Source organism: Nycticebus coucang, chromosome 18 (assembly GCF_027406575.1).
Source record: "Nycticebus coucang isolate mNycCou1 chromosome 18, mNycCou1.pri, whole genome shotgun sequence".
NCBI classification, from domain to species: Eukaryota; Metazoa; Chordata; class Mammalia; order Primates; family Lorisidae; genus Nycticebus; species Nycticebus coucang.
The window spans coordinates 9,872,070-9,888,388 of NC_069797.1; the positions used below are offsets into that span (position 1 = coordinate 9,872,070).

A 16,319-nucleotide genomic window follows, 5' to 3' on the forward strand; every position below is an offset into this window, starting at 1 on the left:
GAAATTAAAAAAAAAACCAAAAATAGGGGAAAGTGCTGTAGCAGTTGAGATGGTGGTAAGATGGATATTATATGGAAAAATGTAATTTTCGTGATTAAACTATTTTGATTTGGCCCAAGAAGTTGGCTATAGGCTGGCACAGAATTCTTTTTTTTTTTTTTTTTTTTTTTTTTTTGAGACAGAGCCTCAAGCTGTCGCCCTGGGTAGAGTTCCATGGCATCACAGCTCACAGCAACCTCCAACTCCTGGCCTCAAGCGAGTCTCCTGTCTCCACCTCCCAAGTAGCTGGGACTACAGGTGCCCGCCACAACACCCGGCTATTTTTTGGTTGCAGCCATCATTGTTATTTGGCGGGCCCAGGCTGGATTTGAACCTGCCAGCTCAAGCTTAGCCGCTTGAGCCACAGGCGCCAAGCCCAGGCACAGAATTCTTAAAGCCAAAAGAACAACCTGAGCAAAGACTCTTAGGTGTGTATGAAGGTGTTGCTGACTTCAAAGTTAGAGGAAGAATGGAAAATATGGCTAGCAGGTTGTGTGAATTATAGTGAAATACCGCCATTGTGTTCTGAGGGACATTTACACAAGACTGGCGTGAGATGGATTTGGATGCAGAAGGAGGGCGTGACTGGTACCAAAAAGCCAGTGAGACTCTCAGTAGTTGATGTGCATGCTAATGGCACCCTGAAATGGTAGTGTTTTGACACTGGGAATGGCCAGAAAAGAACTGCTGGGAAGAAGAGGAAAATAGAATCAAAGGTACCTAACAAAACTAGAAAATAGGGAGTGAAGAAGAGATGAGAAAACAAGATTGCTGTGCAATTACAGTGGAGAATGAATGGTGAGAGCACAGAGGTGATATTTATTTTGAACATAGAGGATGAATATTCTTTTTTTTTTTTGGAGACAGGGTCTCACTATGTCACCCTCAGTAGAGTGCCATTGCATCACACCTCACAGCAACCTCCAACTCTTGGGTTTTAAGCAATTCTCTTGCTTCAGCTTCCTGAGTAGCTTGGACTACAGACACCCACCACAATGCCCAGCTATTTTTTGGTTGCAGTTGTCATTGTTGTTAAGCAGGCCCGGGCCGCGGGCTCAAACCTGCCAGCTTTGGTGTATGTGACCGGCCATTCACTGAGCCACAGGCACCAAATAGAGGATGAATACTCTTTATCCGTACTTGGGATCAGGATTTTTTCTAGATTTTGTAATAGTAATATTAGCATTATACCATTTGAGCATTTCTTTTTTTTTTTTTTTACCATTTGAGCATTTCTAATCCAAATATATGAAAGTTGGAACTGTTTCAATGGGGTGGCGCCTGTTTCAGTGAGTATTGCCTTTGAGTGTAACATTGGCAACTCAGTAAGTTTGGAGGCCAGGCATGGTGGCTGGGAGACCAGGGCAGGAGGATCCCTTGAGCTCAGGAGCTCGAGACCAGCCTCAGTAAGAGTGATTACCTCATCTCTACTAAAAATAGAAAAATTAGACAGGTGTTGTGGTGTGCACTTCTAGCCCCAGCTACTTGGAAGGCTGAGGCAGGAGTATCACTTGAGCCCAGGAGTTTGAGGTAGGCTGATGTCACTGCACTCCAGCCTAGGCAAGAGAGTGAGACTCTGTCTGAAAAAAAAATTGGATTTTGAAACATCTTGGATTTCAAATTTGGATTCTCAACTAAAGTTGACATGTCTTTAGGCCATCTATTCTTATCCATGGTGTGCTTATTACCCATTTCACTTCTTTCGGTTAAATCAAATTATCAACCATGTACATATTGTCAGATCCTCTAATCTGATACTCAGAACAAAAAAGTTTAGACATGCTGACTTAGGAGTTACCTGCCAGAGTTGAAACTTGGGCTTGAATGAGGTTTCCAAGGGGAAACAGGGTGAAAAACGGAGTAGGTCAGTGTTAAGATGCTACCTGGAGGGCTGATCCAGGTGGAGGTCAAAGGAAGCAGAGATACTATCAGAGAGGTAGGTGCAGCATTGAAAGGCACAGTGACAGGAAGTCGTCACATTCATATTGTCATAGGAAGTATATTCCCTTTGAAGTCAGTGTGGTTTGCAGTATATGGAAGGATCCCCAAAGCTAGTTATATTTAATCCAGTAATATTCCTAGGGTTTACCCTAAATAATTCAGTGGTTGCAAAGCACAAACACCATTAGATATAACCTATTATCTATATATAATAAAAACCACTGAGAATCTGACTATAGGAAATGCTTTAATGAATTCTGAGGCACCATAATATCATTCTATGTTGACCACATAAAAACATGGAAAATTGATTTAATTTTCAAAAAGTCTTACATAAGTGATAACATAACTTTGGCGAGAACTAGATTTTTTAAATGTTTGTGATCCTACTAATGAAAAAATGCAAATTTAGGACAATAAGATACCATTTTTCTGTATCAGACATTTATTTTAAAATGTTGATAAATATTCCACGTTGGAGCATGGGCAGTGGCAGTTTGAATTGAAACTACTGCTGTTTTGGAGATAAATATTTTAAATGTTCCTTGATCTAGCAATTCCACATCTAAGAATATATCCTATAGAAATCATAATATAAGCTAATGAATGATCAGTAGGGAGAAATTTGCCGAGAAGCCTGGTTGAGGTGGCGTTAGCTGTGAAAATAGGGTGGTATGCTAAAACCGCCAGCTATTCTGAAGCCAAAGAGCACTCTAGAAAGTTGAAGTGAGGGCACAGAACACCATGAGGTGGAGAGGTGAGTAGGCAGGGAATTTAAGAGTTCAGGATCCTCCAAGTGAAGTAGTTCTGACCACATCTAAACTCTGACTTTGTTATGAGAGAGGAAAAGTTTACTGAACAAAAATGTTTCACGTATTGAAGAAGTGTAGTTACTGGAGCCAGACTCTGTGGGAGGGCAGTTTGAAAGCTGAGAGAAAGGTACCTGTGAGGCAACCCCAAGCCCTTGTGTAGAAGTGGGGTATATTATTTTCATTATTATGCTTAGAAAGTTGTACCAAATTTGATTTCAGAAATCAATAAACACACCAGAGTTTGCGGGGAAATCTGAGAGATGAACCTACTTGATTTATGTTAGGATTTCATTGATGTTTTTTGTCTCTTTCTGGAATCAGAATTGAAACTTATCATGGAAGTGTAAGTGATGGTATGTGACAGTGGTATTGCATCATTACTGAGAAACTTATGGAACATGTTTCCAGAAAGGCCAGAAAATAGGATATCAAGTTTCTTGTCCCATCTTCCCTTTCTCTTTTTAGGAATATTAGGAAATCAATAATCTATAAATGTTGCCTTTTGTCTGTGTCTCTATCTTCCTTCCTTATGGCTTGTCTGTCTCCTTTTTTCTTTTTGCCCCTGCAGGTTCAGAACAGCCTGGCCGACCTGGTAGTCATGGATATGTTCGTTCCCCTTCTCCGTCAGTAAGAACTCAGGAGACCGTGTTGCAGCAAAGACCCAGCGTCTTCCAAGGAACCAATGGAACCAGTGTGATCACACCTTTGGATCCAACTGCTCAGCTACGTATCATGTCAGTCTCTCATACATATTTTGACAAAAAAATGGCAGTCCTTTGCACGTGCGTTTTTAAATTTGTGACTCCGTAGTTTTTATAGTCATGATTTTCTGCCCTCTAAACCTTTTTTGTTGTTGTTTTTGCAGTCTTTTTGTCTCACCACATTCCTCAGTAAATGACCTCCTTTCATAGAGTTGTGATTTGGTTTTATTTACAGGCCACTGCCTGCTGGGGGCCCATCAATAAGCCAAGGCCTGCCAGCCTCCCGTTACAACACCGCTGCAGATGCCCTGGCTGCTCTTGTGGATGCTGCAGCCTCTGCACCCCAGATGGATGTTTCCAAAACAAAAGAGAGTAAGCATGAAGCTGCCAGGTTAGAAGAAAATTTGAGAAGCAGGTCAGCTGCAGTTAGTGAACAGCAGCAGCTAGAGCAGAAAACCCTGGAGGTGGAGAAGAGACCTGTTCAGTGTCTATACACCTCTTCAGCCTTTCCAAGTGGCAAGCCCCAGCCTCATTCTTCAGTAGTTTATTCTGAGGCTGGGAAAGATAAAGGGCCTCCTCCAAAATCCAGATATGAGGAAGAGCTAAGGACCCGAGGGAAGACTACCATTACTGCAGCTAACTTCATAGACGTGATCATCACCCGGCAAATTGCCTCGGACAAGGATGCAAGGGAACGTGGCTCTCAAAGTTCAGACTCTTCTAGTAGCTGTATGTATCTCAATCTGAGTTTCACAGTGTGATATCTGAGTAAAGAATTACTTTATTCTTTAGGTAAAGCAGAACCGGGGGTATAAAAAAGAATCCCTAATGCTTTTGTGGTAAATATGATAGAAAAGGTTTTGTGGGTTAGTAGTATAAAAATGTATTTTCTGCTGTTTTTTAATGATTACATAAATATCCAAATCTCTAAGTTGTAAGCCTGCCAATTTATTTTCCTTCAGAAAACTATACCATTTAGACAATTAACATTGGGAAGTATATAGATAGAGGGCAGAGCTTATTAACATATTTAGACATCTGAAAGGTGGTGGGTATATATGGTCAAGCTCTGTGCTACTGAGGTATAATTTCTCAGGAATTGTTTGCTAGGACATGGCTTAGTATTTTGGTTGATACCATGAAGATTCTTCTGTCCTTTTTCTAAGATACATATTTTTTTTAAAGTTAAACTACCTTATTATTGGCAATTGGTATTTACATTGTACCTTTCTTACAAGTTGGATTTTGACCAAATCTGGTTAGTTGTTAATGATATCGACTGTGCAAATCTGTTAGAATTCACAAAACTACATGAAAATGTTAGAAAATTTACTTTTTAAAGTTTCTTGTTAGCTATTGCCTAAATTCCATATGGAATTCCAGAAAGAACAGGCAGGAATTTAAACAGATATCTGCTAATACTGGAAATAATTCAGTCATGTGTAGTCGTCTTTTACCTCCATTGAAGAGATCTAATACAGTTGGAGGTATTTAAAAAGTTGTTTCTCACACACAATTGTGATGTGCAGTTCTTTTTATCTCTGAGTATCCCCTAGTGTAATCATAACTTTTTTGAGTACCTATCCACCCACTGTTGAGGTTTTTACAGAGAAAGGGGGCAGCTCAGTGCTGTGTTGCATCGAAGCAAAACTTCCTTTTAGCCTGAGATTAGGAAAATCTACGACATAGGGTTTTCAACATGTACAAAACTGCTGGCTGGGGAAGAGATGTACTGTGATTGTACAGATACGCACTTGGTCCTGCTGCGGCTTACTGAGTGGTGTAGCACATCCTAATCACTGGATTTAACTTTTCAGTTTGCTTCACAAACCAAATTTTGCTCTAGGAGTTGGATTTTCAGAATGTGTAAAAGTAGAAAGCCCAGCTTTTTTTCTGAGTGTTCGTGTTTCTGTGTGTGGATATCTTTTTTATCACTGGGCAATGACTTGCCTGAAATCCGTAGACTGGTTACAGTTGTTCAGTGTGGTTTTCAGTCGGACTCTTGAGAGCCGCCCTTACCCCCAAAGGTGAAGCACATTACCTTAATCTTGCACCTTCAGACTTGAAGAGTAACGGGAGCATTGTCTGGGATCAGACTTTCTGTTGACTGAAGGCTGGAAGTTACAAGCAGATTTAGGATGTTGTGTCCATGAGTAGTGATGAGTAACAGTGGCTACAAAAGTTGAAAATCAGTATAAATTACTTAGAATCACAAATAGTGATTTATTTTAGTTCCTAAATGATAATTTCTATCCCATTTTTCAAGTTTCCATTCTCCTGAGTATACTATAACCCAGATTACTGCAGTTTCCATGACATTAGGGTAAGAAGAGCTGGCCAGTGGGGTACTGGAAGAGCAGCTGGTGGCCAAGTAGGTCATTCTCACCTTCTGTACGTTCTATACCTGCGTCCAGCCAGGGTCTATACCCTTTGGACCTCTAACATTCTAACATTTTTCTCAGATCTTTTGGTGCAACCTCTAGATATGAAAAGCTCTCCAAAGCCAGAAGGTTCAGAGCTGGGGGTTACATCTGCCTCTCCCAAATTCTCAGCTCTAAGGCCATGGCAGGACTGTGAAAAGGGCCTGTAGCCCCACTGCACGGCCCCTCAGTTTCCCTGGGAACTGCGTCTTGGAAGGGATCCTTCTCTGATGGGAGCATAGTTAGTTGACATCCTCCCTTTCTGAGAATTTACTTCTTTTCAGATATTTCCTACAATTTGTTTATTTTCAAAATGGAACACAATACTGAAAATTTACTTGGAATTATTTTGTTAGCAGTTCTCTTTCTCAAATAGAAAATCGTTATGCATTATTATATAAAAGCTTTAAAATCAACATGGTAATGAATCAGCTTTATAGCTTAACAGTTTTTCTAAGAGCGAATTGTCTCACAGAATTGGAATTATTAGTCTCAGTTAATTGTTGAGATATTCTTCCTCTTTGGTTTGTTAATCTTTTCTGGTGAGTATTTTCCTGGTGATTTCTTTTCCATTTCCCAGGAGAATATCACAATTTTTTTGTTTATTCTGCCTTATCTTACTGCTTATTACTGATCGTAAAAAAAGATCTTACAGCCCACAGAATTTCAGAAAACAATATATCCTACTGAGATTAGGAACATCAAGGAAGTACATAGGCACCTTTGATAGTTCTTGACCTTATTAATTTTTATTATTAACCTGAAATGCCATTGAAGATTTTTGAGCAGAAGTTTTTTTTTTGTTTTGTTTTTTGTAGAGACAGAATCTCACTGTACTGCCCTCGGTAGAGTGCCATGATGTCACACGGCTCACAGCAACCTCCAGCTTTGAGGCTTACGCGATTCTCTTGTCTCAGCCTCCCGAGCAGCTGGGACTACAGGCGCCCGCCACGACGCCCGGCTATTTTTTGGTTGCAGTTTAGCCAAGGCGGGGTTTGAACCCACCACCCTCGGTATATGGGGCTGGCACCCTACTCACTGAGCCACAGGCGCCACCCAGATTATCTTTTTTTTTTTTGGCCGGGGCTGGGTTTGAACCCACCACCTCCGGTATATGGGGCCAGCGGTCTACTCCTTGAGTCACAGGAGCTGCCCAGAAGTTTTAAATGAAAATATGCAAATAGGTTTGAAGAACTAGGACTTTTGGAACTTTTCACAGGATTAACTTTAAAATAAAGATTCTTTTCTTTTCTTAAGTATCTTCTCACAGGTATGAAACACCTAGCGATGCTATTGAAGTGATAAGTCCTGCCAGCTCACCTGCACCACCCCAGGAAAAACTGCAAGTCTATCAGCCCGAGGTCGTTAAGGCTAATCAAGCAGAAAGTATGTCTTTTTTTAACCACCATGTACACGTTTTCATATTTGCATTTATCATTTGCTTCTATCTAATATTTATCTCTCTAGACTCTGTTAAGAAATAACTTTGTTTTAGGCTAATCTTATATGAGTCTGCTTTAGAAACATGTAAAACTATACTAATGAAAAATGACTTTTTACTGATTACTCTTTTCTTTATATTGTAATGATACAGAAAATAGTTGATATTTTGTTTGTTCACTTCAGTATGCACATTGTATTCTAGTAGGCTTCAGACTTCTGTCAGAGAATAAGTTTTGTTTTTTTTCCCCCAAATTAAGATACGTTAGTTCTTTATTTGGAGATAAATATAACATTCTTTTCATGTGTTCTTCTGAATTATGTTTAATCTTTGATAATGAATAAAAGGCAGGGGCATCCCTGGAGTAAGATATCTATCTGTCCTCTATCAGACGATCCCGCCAGGCAGTATGAAGGACCATTACATCACTATCGACCCCAGCAGGAATCACCCTCTCCGCAGCAGCAGCTACCCGCTTCCTCACAGGGAGAGGGGATGGGCCAAGTGCCCAGGACCCATCGCCTGATCACACTTGCTGATCACATCTGTGTAAGTTTTCTTATTCTTATTAGGTGATTTTCGTTATTTTGATCATATGGAAAGCAGATTTCATACAGAAAGAAAAAAAAAATCGTAAGAAGTCTAGTATTGGAGTGATTTTTTTTGAGACAAGGGTCTCTCTCTGTTATCTGGGCTGGGGTTCAGTGGTGTCATCATGACTCATTGCAACCTCTGACTCCTGAGCTCAAGCCACCCTCCCATCTTAGCCTCCTGAGTAGCTGGGACTATGGGCATGTGCCACGATTCCCAGCTAATTTTTTTTTTTTTTTTTTTAATTTTTTCGTAGAGATAGGTCTCACTGTGTTGCCCAGGTTGGCCTGAAGTGATTCTCCTGCCGTGGCCTCCTAAAGTTCTAGGATTACAAGCATGAGCCACTGCACCCAGCCAGATGCCTAGATTTTTTATGCTACTTTTTTTTTTTTTTTGCAAGTACTTAATTTAACCTTATTTTCTTGCTTACAGCAAATTATCACACAAGATTTTGCTAGAAATCAAGTTTCCTCACAGACGCCTCAGCAGCCTCCGACTTCTACATTCCAAAACTCACCATCTGCTTTAGTGTCTACACCTGTGAGGACTAAAGCATCAAGTCGTTACAGCCCAGAATCCCAGGGTCAGTCTGTCCACCATCAAAGACCAGGTTCAAGAGTATCTCCAGAAAATCTTGTGGACAAATCCAGGGGAAGGTATGGTCTTTTATTTCAAGTCATATGTAAATTTCCCAACAGTAAGACAAAGTGAATATATCTATAAGATGGAGGATTTTTTCCTTACACCTGAAGTTCATTTGCCTTTATTCCCTGGAAATTGTAAACTTTATTTTTTTTTCTTCTGTATACTATTCTTGGAATGTCCACTATGTGGAGATTTGGTATTCTTTTTTTATTGTGTATTCAAAAGTTGATTATTCTTTTTGTTGGTTTGCAAAGACAGGAAAAATGTGTAGGTTGGGAGCATTTTAGGGACACTTAATGTCCTGAGACACCTATAGAATAATGATTCTCAATAGTTTCTATGGGGTCGGCAGCAATAGATGGTTAGAAAAGTGACACTGCAAGAAAGAGAGGCCAGCAGAGGCCTAGTGAGATGAAACATTTTATACGGAGGGCTATCTGCTAGAGAGTGTATCTTCTTGTGTTCTATATGTGGATAAAAATAAAGAACGAATGGAGGATTTTGGTTTAAAATAGTAAATTAAACATCATAGCTAGGTAACACAAAAGAAATTAATTCATAAGAATGCTGAGAATAAGACTGAGATATCAGCAGAGCAACGATTCTGGCAAATACCTGGAAGACCCACAGAGAACAGATGAGTCAGAGCAGTGAAGTCATAGCTCAGCACACGAAAAAGAGAAATTTGTAGCAAAAGTGATTCTCCAGCCTGCCTACCAACCCAGTTCAAAGTTAGCAAAGCACAGAAGGAAGACTGATAGAAATAAAAAGCTGGATTTTTTTTTTTTTTCTTTTGAGGTAGAACCTCACTCTGTCTTGGCTGGAGTATAGTAGTGGTATCATTATAGTTCACTTTAACCTCAAACTCCTGGACTCAGGAGATCCTCCTGCCTCCACCCTTTGAGGAGCTGGGACTATAAGGGTGTGCTGCCATGCCTGGCTACTTTTTCTATATTTTGTAGAGATGAGGCCTTGCTCTTGCTCACCCTGGTCTTGAACTCCTGGCCTCGAGTAGTCCTCCTGCCTCAGCCTCTCAGATGTGTGCCTCGCCTGGATGGTCTTTTTAAAAAACACTTTATTGTAAAAGTTCCCAAACATAAAAAAAAGTAGAACAGTGTAATATACCTCCATGTATCCATCACCCAACTTTGGAAACATCAATTACATGGCCAGTTTTGTTTGATATTTAGCTCCACTTGCCCACCCCCCAGACTGGATTATTTTGAAGCAGTTCTCTGACATAGTCATTTCAAGAAGCTAGATGATTTTAACATAAAGCACATTTATTCTTGTAAAACCACACAAAAGAAAAGGAATGCAATTATCTAAGAAAAATGAGATGCTTTATAAACCTAAGATGCCTTATGGTCCGTTCCTGACACACAAAGTACTATGTGATAGATTTGAACAATTGATGACATTTATGAAAAGATAGTCTATTTGGCTTTTTCTCCTGTAATTTCTGCATTACTACCCCTGGACATTTGAATATGGAGTGTTACATTTCTTTCATTGGTTTTAGTAAAATTACCTGGTTTCTTTAGTTTAACACATTATTGACCAGCAGTTTTACACAGAATCTATCCCATGTCACTAGCTTTTATTCCAGTGACATGATCAAGAAAGTTTTTACAGGCTTGGTGCCTGTAGCTCAGCTGCTAGAGCGCCAGCCACATACACTGGAGCTGGTGGGTTCGAACCCAGCCCCGGCCTGCCAAACAACAGTGACAACTACAACTATAAATAAGCCAGGCATTGTGGTGGGCACCTGTAGTTCCAGCTACTTGGGAGGCTGAGGCAAGAGAATCACGTAAGCCCAAGAGTTTGAGGTTGCTGTGAGCTGTGACGCCACAGCACTCTACCCAGGGCATGACATATTGAGACTCTGTCTCAAAAAAAAGAAAAGAAAGATAGAAAGTTTTTACAATATCGTACATTACTCTGTGTTTTAAAATTTTCTATAGCTAATGCAAGTAAAAACAAATTAACTCATGATTAGTCAACATTTGGGCATGAAGACACAAGTTAACTCGTGATCTGTTAAATGTTCACACAATCCATGGTGTTATAAAAGAACATCAACTGATAAAAATATAGAAGGCTGAATTATGCTATGAAAATTAAAATAGAGTAAAGATTAAAATGGGTAACAACATAAAAAAGGTAAATTAAGTTATTTATCTTTCATGAGAGGGAATTGATGTTTCAAGTTTAATAAACCAAGAAATAAAGTGTACTATTAGAGTTTTAAAGATAAACACCAAAGGACTAAAAACAGGGCCCAGAATGGCCACCTCTGAGAATCAGATGGAGTTGATTTGGGAAAGGAAATAAATAATACTACATATATGTAACTATATTTAACCATAATAGTAATAAATAGAGATGTTGAAAGCCACAAGTGTCTCTTGACACATATAATCACTAAATCAAAAAGGTCTAAACAGCGTGCTCGTCTCACATTCTCTTACCAACATGGTGTCCAGAGGAAAAACATTAAATCACAGAGAACCTCTCAGTCCTAAAATGGTGGAGCTAGAGGATGCCTCACTCACCAAAACTCCTTAGGTTTCACTTTGGTACTCAAGTCTTTTATCTTTAATTGCTTGAGGAAAGACCTGGTAAGTCATGACTCAAAATAGGCAGCAAAACCGTTCAGGGTTCACCTGGACTGAGTGGCCAAGGGTAAGGTGGAGTCTGATGTTGAGGGATGTGCACAGCCTTCTGCTGCCACTGCTGCTCTGGTGCCAGGACTCCGGAATCCACTGGGCATAGATGGGTAAAGTGGCAGTAACAGACTTTTCTTTAATAGCTAGGTATATAGTAAGTACCCAAGGCAACTTTTTCTGATAGAAATTGGCAAATTTGTTCTTTCTCTTGAATGAAGTCATGAGTTAACCAGTTTCTATTTGGGGTAATCCCTAGGTGAACCTATGAAGCATCATCTAATGTATGTATTTTACAACAGTAGGCCTGGAAAATCTCCAGAGCGGAGTCATGTCTCATCAGAGGCCTACGAGCCCATCTCCCCGCCTCAGGTTCCAATTGTGCATGAGAAGCAGGACAGCATGCTGCTCTTGTCTCAGAGGGGAGCAGAGCCTGCAGAGCAGAGGTGAGAAGAGAGGGCACTTCCTAGCCTAACAGCAACGTGTGCTGAGGTGGAGGAGGGTTATTAATGCCTTAAAATTTTCCTTAAGTTGGTGCCTTTTTATTTTTGGTTTATGTGTCATTTAGATCATTTAGTCTGTTTTCCTAGTGATCTAATTAATACTAGTGAATTTTAGCAAAAAAATTGTAATACAGTAGAACCTCTGTGAGAGGACCACCCAAGGGACTGTAACAAATTGGTCAACATTTAGAGGTGGTCAGCATAAGGAACTAGGCCTGCTGTACTGATATGCACATGTGGTGCAGGTCGGGTCTATGGACATTAGGTCAACTGAAGGAGGTGGTCAACTGTGAGTCTACTGTTATTTAAAGAGGTGAGAGAGAAAAATCTATTCATCTATTTCTGAAAATGTTTTTTGTCTATGGGGAGGATCACCCATTATTTCAGCTAACAGTTGAGTGCTTACCATATACCAGGCATGGTGGAATATATATGGATTATACCTTACCTGTTTCTAACCCTGATCCCAGCCCTATGAATTATTAGGTTTTTATCCCCATTTGGATTAGATAGATGCCTTTGATTTGGCCTCTTTCTGGTCAGTCTCCATACCTCCAGCAGAACAGTTTGTCTAAAGAATCAGCCACATCATCATGAGCATGGCATTTGAGTTCCTTCAAGACCAAATTTATGCTGCTCATCCAGCTTCACTTCCTGCCACTTCACCCTCACACTTTACTCTGTCCATATTAAGTTGTCCATATCCCGTTGTTTCCTTGGTATGGACACCCTTCCCTGATGCTCTGAGAGATAAATACATGATTTGTCCCAGTCATGCTGGAAGTAAAGAGGGAATGTCCAGTTTTAAATCAAGGTCTCTCTAACTCCAAACTGCTAGTCTATGTCTCACAGTGTATTGCTATTTATGTATTATACTATGTATTTTTAGGCAACCAAATAGATCTTGGTACCTTTCAACAAAATGAGGAAGAAAATCCATTTTTAGAAAGGGAATGATAATTCAGTTATACATTTACATATTTTCCCCTAAGTTTGTGAGTCTTTGAGAACAGAGACCGTATCTTATTCTTTTTTTCTATCACTTCTCCTTCTTGGCATATAGTTAGTGTTCCTGTGTTTGAGTGATGAATGACCAGATTAGGTTATCAAAAGCCCTGTATTCTGGCCGGGCACTGTGGCTCACACCTGTAATCCTAGCACTCTGGAAGGCCACGGCGAGTGGATCGCCTGAGCTCAGGAGTTCAAGACCAGAGTAAGCCAGAGTAAGACCCCATCTCTAAAAATAGCCAGGCATTGTGGCAGGCACCTGTAGTCTCAGCATCTTGGGAAGCTGAGGCAAGAGAATCACTTGAGCCCAAGAGTTTGAGGTTGTTATGAGCTGTGATGCCACAGCACTCTACCAAGGGTAACAAAATAAGACTCTGTCTCCAAAAAGAAAACCCCTGTTTTCTGTTACCATCTCTGGCTCTAGCTAGATCCTTGGTTGACCTTGAGCTATTAGGGGAAACTTGATTTATAAAACATTAGTTTAGAAAGTTGCCAATAATATGCCAGTAAGTTGTCCATATGAAGTCCATATCCCGTTGTTGAAACCTTTACATTAAACTCAGATTATCTGTTAGTTGGCTTGATGTGATTGTAACAAATAGGTGATTTTGTTCATATACTGTACTTTGTTCAGTGGTTGCTTAGGTATGGATTCTTACTATTTTATAGACAAGTGTGCCATTAGTTATAATTTTAGAATACTTAAAGGAACTTCTGTTAGCAAAATATTCCCCAGTTTATGTGATAACCATAAATATATAGATGTTTGTCCCATTATGTAGAGAGCATCATAAGTTTTTTGAATTTTCCCTTTAGTTTTAAATTGCTGTTTATTCGTTCCATTCTAATCTTAATTTTAAAATTTCCTACTTGAGAGCTGAAGTATTTGTCTATATCCTTAAATGATGTACTAAGAGACTTATGGTTACATATTGTTTCTAAGGATTGTAACCACAAACAGGATGGGAAGACAATAGTTTTCTAAGTGCTTTCTATTATCATCATTGACAAGAATGTCCTCAGGGTTAGGAGTACATGATTGTAATAGACTTAACTATGTTCCTGACAGGAATGATTCCCGCTCACCAGGGAGTATAAACTACTTACCTTCATTCTTCACCAAGCTTGAAAACACATCACCCATGGTTAAATCAAAGAAGCAAGAGATTTTTCGTAAGTTGAACTCCTCTGGTGGAGGTGACTCTGATATGGGTAAGTGGGATTTCTTTCATGAACCTCAGTTAAAACACACATTAATGATATCGCCAGTGTTGCCTTTCCTGTAACCCTTGAGTTGGAATGCTCTTAAAATGCATCTGTCCAACACATCTGACTCATCGTAAGTTCAGTTCATGAAGAGTTCCTAATTGGGAAGCAGGAACTAACTCCTTTCTGTTACTGTCCATTTTGTCCGTGAGCAGATGCTGTGTTGGGACACTTTCTTCTCTTACATGGAGCTGATTAACTCCACAATTTGTTTTCTCCTACCCATTGAGCTTAGTTTTATCCATTTGGTCTGTTTTTATATGACATGTCAGATACGTGAAGACGTGTTCTTCATGAGTATTTTTATCTCTAAAGAACATCTCCAGTTTCATCAGTTGTTCTGCACATGTCCTCATTCTGAGTATCCCTATTGTCTCAGTTGCTCTCCACCAAAAACACAGCCTAGCCTTCCAGTAGGTTGTAACACAAAATACAGAAGAATGATATGCTGTATTCTGAATTCATTGTTATTAAAGTAACTTAAAAGCTGTATTAGCTTTTTGTTAGCAGTCTATACACTATTCAGTTATAGAAATACAGAGCACGAATCACGAATGGAGATGTCCATTCATGCTCTCCCCTGCTCTACTTTTGCAGTTTCTAACCAGCTCCACATACAGGAGAAGGCAGTGTGTGCTTGCTCCATCCTAACTACTTTTTCTGCCCTGCCATTGTCTTTCTGGATCTTAGCTGAATCGTTAAGGATTCATGCAACTCTGATAAACTAACCATCTAAAAATATGTCAGTAACCATAGCGGCAAAAGGTTATCTAGCACTTAGTGCTAGGCTCTATTCTGAGCATGTACAGATATAATTTCATTTAATCCTCACAACAAGCCTAAATGCTACATATTATAATTATCTCCATTTCGTAGATGAGGAAACGGAGACATAGAGAAGTTTAATACCTGGTGCAGGTTATGTATCTAGTAATAAGTAATGGGGCTACAGTTCAGACCCAGGCATTCCAGCTTCAGAGTTCATGTTTCCAGTGATGGACTAAATGGTTCCTGATAGTTCCATACTCAAAACATCTTAGCCAGATTCTTTGTAAGTGTCCCCAAAAAGCTCTGTGGTTTGGTTAGATATGCAAGCATTAACCAAACCCTTCTGTAACTCCTGTTTGGTCCCCTCACTTTACTGTCCTCAGTTATTTCCAGTGATAAGACTCTGGGGACAGTCACCTCTTTTTTTTCTGTAATCTGCCATCTGCTAGTCTTCTGATCTTGTTAAGGGAAGTGTGGGCTGTGAAATGCCAGGTGGATGTACGTTTGGATCTGTGCCGCTTTGTGATTAACAAATGTTGAACAAGGATGAGCCTAGTGTCACTTATTTTTTGTAAACTTATCCTAGCTCTCAAAATCCCCTAACAAATCAGTGTTTTGGAATGCTGACCAGAATTGCTATCAGGCATGTAGGTATCTTTGCTTTTTTTTTTTTTTTTAACCACTGTTAAAGTCTATATAACGGCTTATCCCACAAAGAGAGAACACCGGAATAGGTTAGACTTTCTTGCTATAGCAAGCTCAAATTGTGTCAGACACTTTTGACCATCTGCCACAGAGTGTTGCGGTATCTTTGCTTTTTAAAAAACATTTTTCCTGTCTCCAGTCATCAGCAGTTTCATCTGTTACGGCTCCTCAGATGTCACCAACAAAAATATGGAGTTCTCATTTCATCTTCTCTCAGAACCCAGAGATGAATTTTTTCAAGGATAGAGATGTGCAGGTCTTAGAGCAGCCTATGGTTAGGAACCATTTCACCTCCGTGTGCTTTTATACTTTTCCTCTCCAGTCTCTGTCTTGCCCTTTCGGTGGGAAATTCTTGACAGGAAAATGGCACATACAAATTGAAAAAGTGTACTTCATGGTTTCTTCTCTTACCTAGTATTTTACATCGTCCTTAGGCAATAGCTCTCTCATTCATTGATTCAACAATCATTTCTTGAGCAGTACCATGCCGGGTGTTCTTAGTACTAAGTATGGTCTTTACTATCTGAAAAGGTATGATAAAACAAGTACCTAATTTTAATAAGAGATAAAGTATATTAAAATATTAAGGCAAATACTAACAGAATTGCTTTAAAATGTAGGACTTTTTTATTGCAAGTTTGTTTTTATGTTTGGTTTTTTTGTTCGTTTGTTTTTTGAGACAGGGTCTCACTCCGTTGCCCCAGCTAGAGTGCCATTGCCTCAGCCTAGCTCACAGCAACCTCAAACTCCTGGACTCCTGGGTTCAAGCAACCCTCCCGCCTCACCCTCCCAAGTAGCTGAGACTATAGGTAC

General features: G+C 39.8%; 1 protein-coding gene and 1 non-coding gene across 16 annotated transcripts in view; one reads left to right on the plus strand and one right to left on the minus strand.

Annotated features, from left to right (window-relative positions):
* NCOR1 (nuclear receptor corepressor 1) overlaps nucleotides 1-16,319 on the plus strand; it is a 203,810-nt gene that overhangs the window by 175,687 nt on the left and 11,804 nt on the right. For 7 of the 15 annotated variants that reach the window (XM_053568551.1, XM_053568563.1, XM_053568558.1 and 4 more), the window contains 8 exons: nucleotides 3,361-3,526; nucleotides 3,729-4,222; nucleotides 7,171-7,299; nucleotides 7,746-7,903; nucleotides 8,378-8,601; nucleotides 11,559-11,702; nucleotides 13,837-13,979; nucleotides 16,190-16,315. In XM_053568551.1, the coding sequence (XP_053424526.1) occupies nucleotides 3,361-3,526; nucleotides 3,729-4,222; nucleotides 7,171-7,299; nucleotides 7,746-7,903; nucleotides 8,378-8,601; nucleotides 11,559-11,702; nucleotides 13,837-13,979; nucleotides 16,190-16,315 (1,584 nt within the window). The remainder of the gene's footprint in view (nucleotides 1-3,360; nucleotides 3,527-3,728; nucleotides 4,223-7,170; nucleotides 7,300-7,745; nucleotides 7,904-8,377; nucleotides 8,602-11,558; nucleotides 11,703-13,836; nucleotides 13,980-16,189; nucleotides 16,316-16,319) is intronic. The other 8 variants (XM_053568559.1, XM_053568561.1, XM_053568567.1 and 5 more) reach the window with 5 other exon arrangements.
* Nucleotides 15,483-15,607, minus strand: LOC128571444 (small nucleolar RNA SNORA28). The gene has a single exon (XR_008375857.1). It is a non-coding gene; the product is annotated as a small nucleolar RNA SNORA28 (small nucleolar RNA).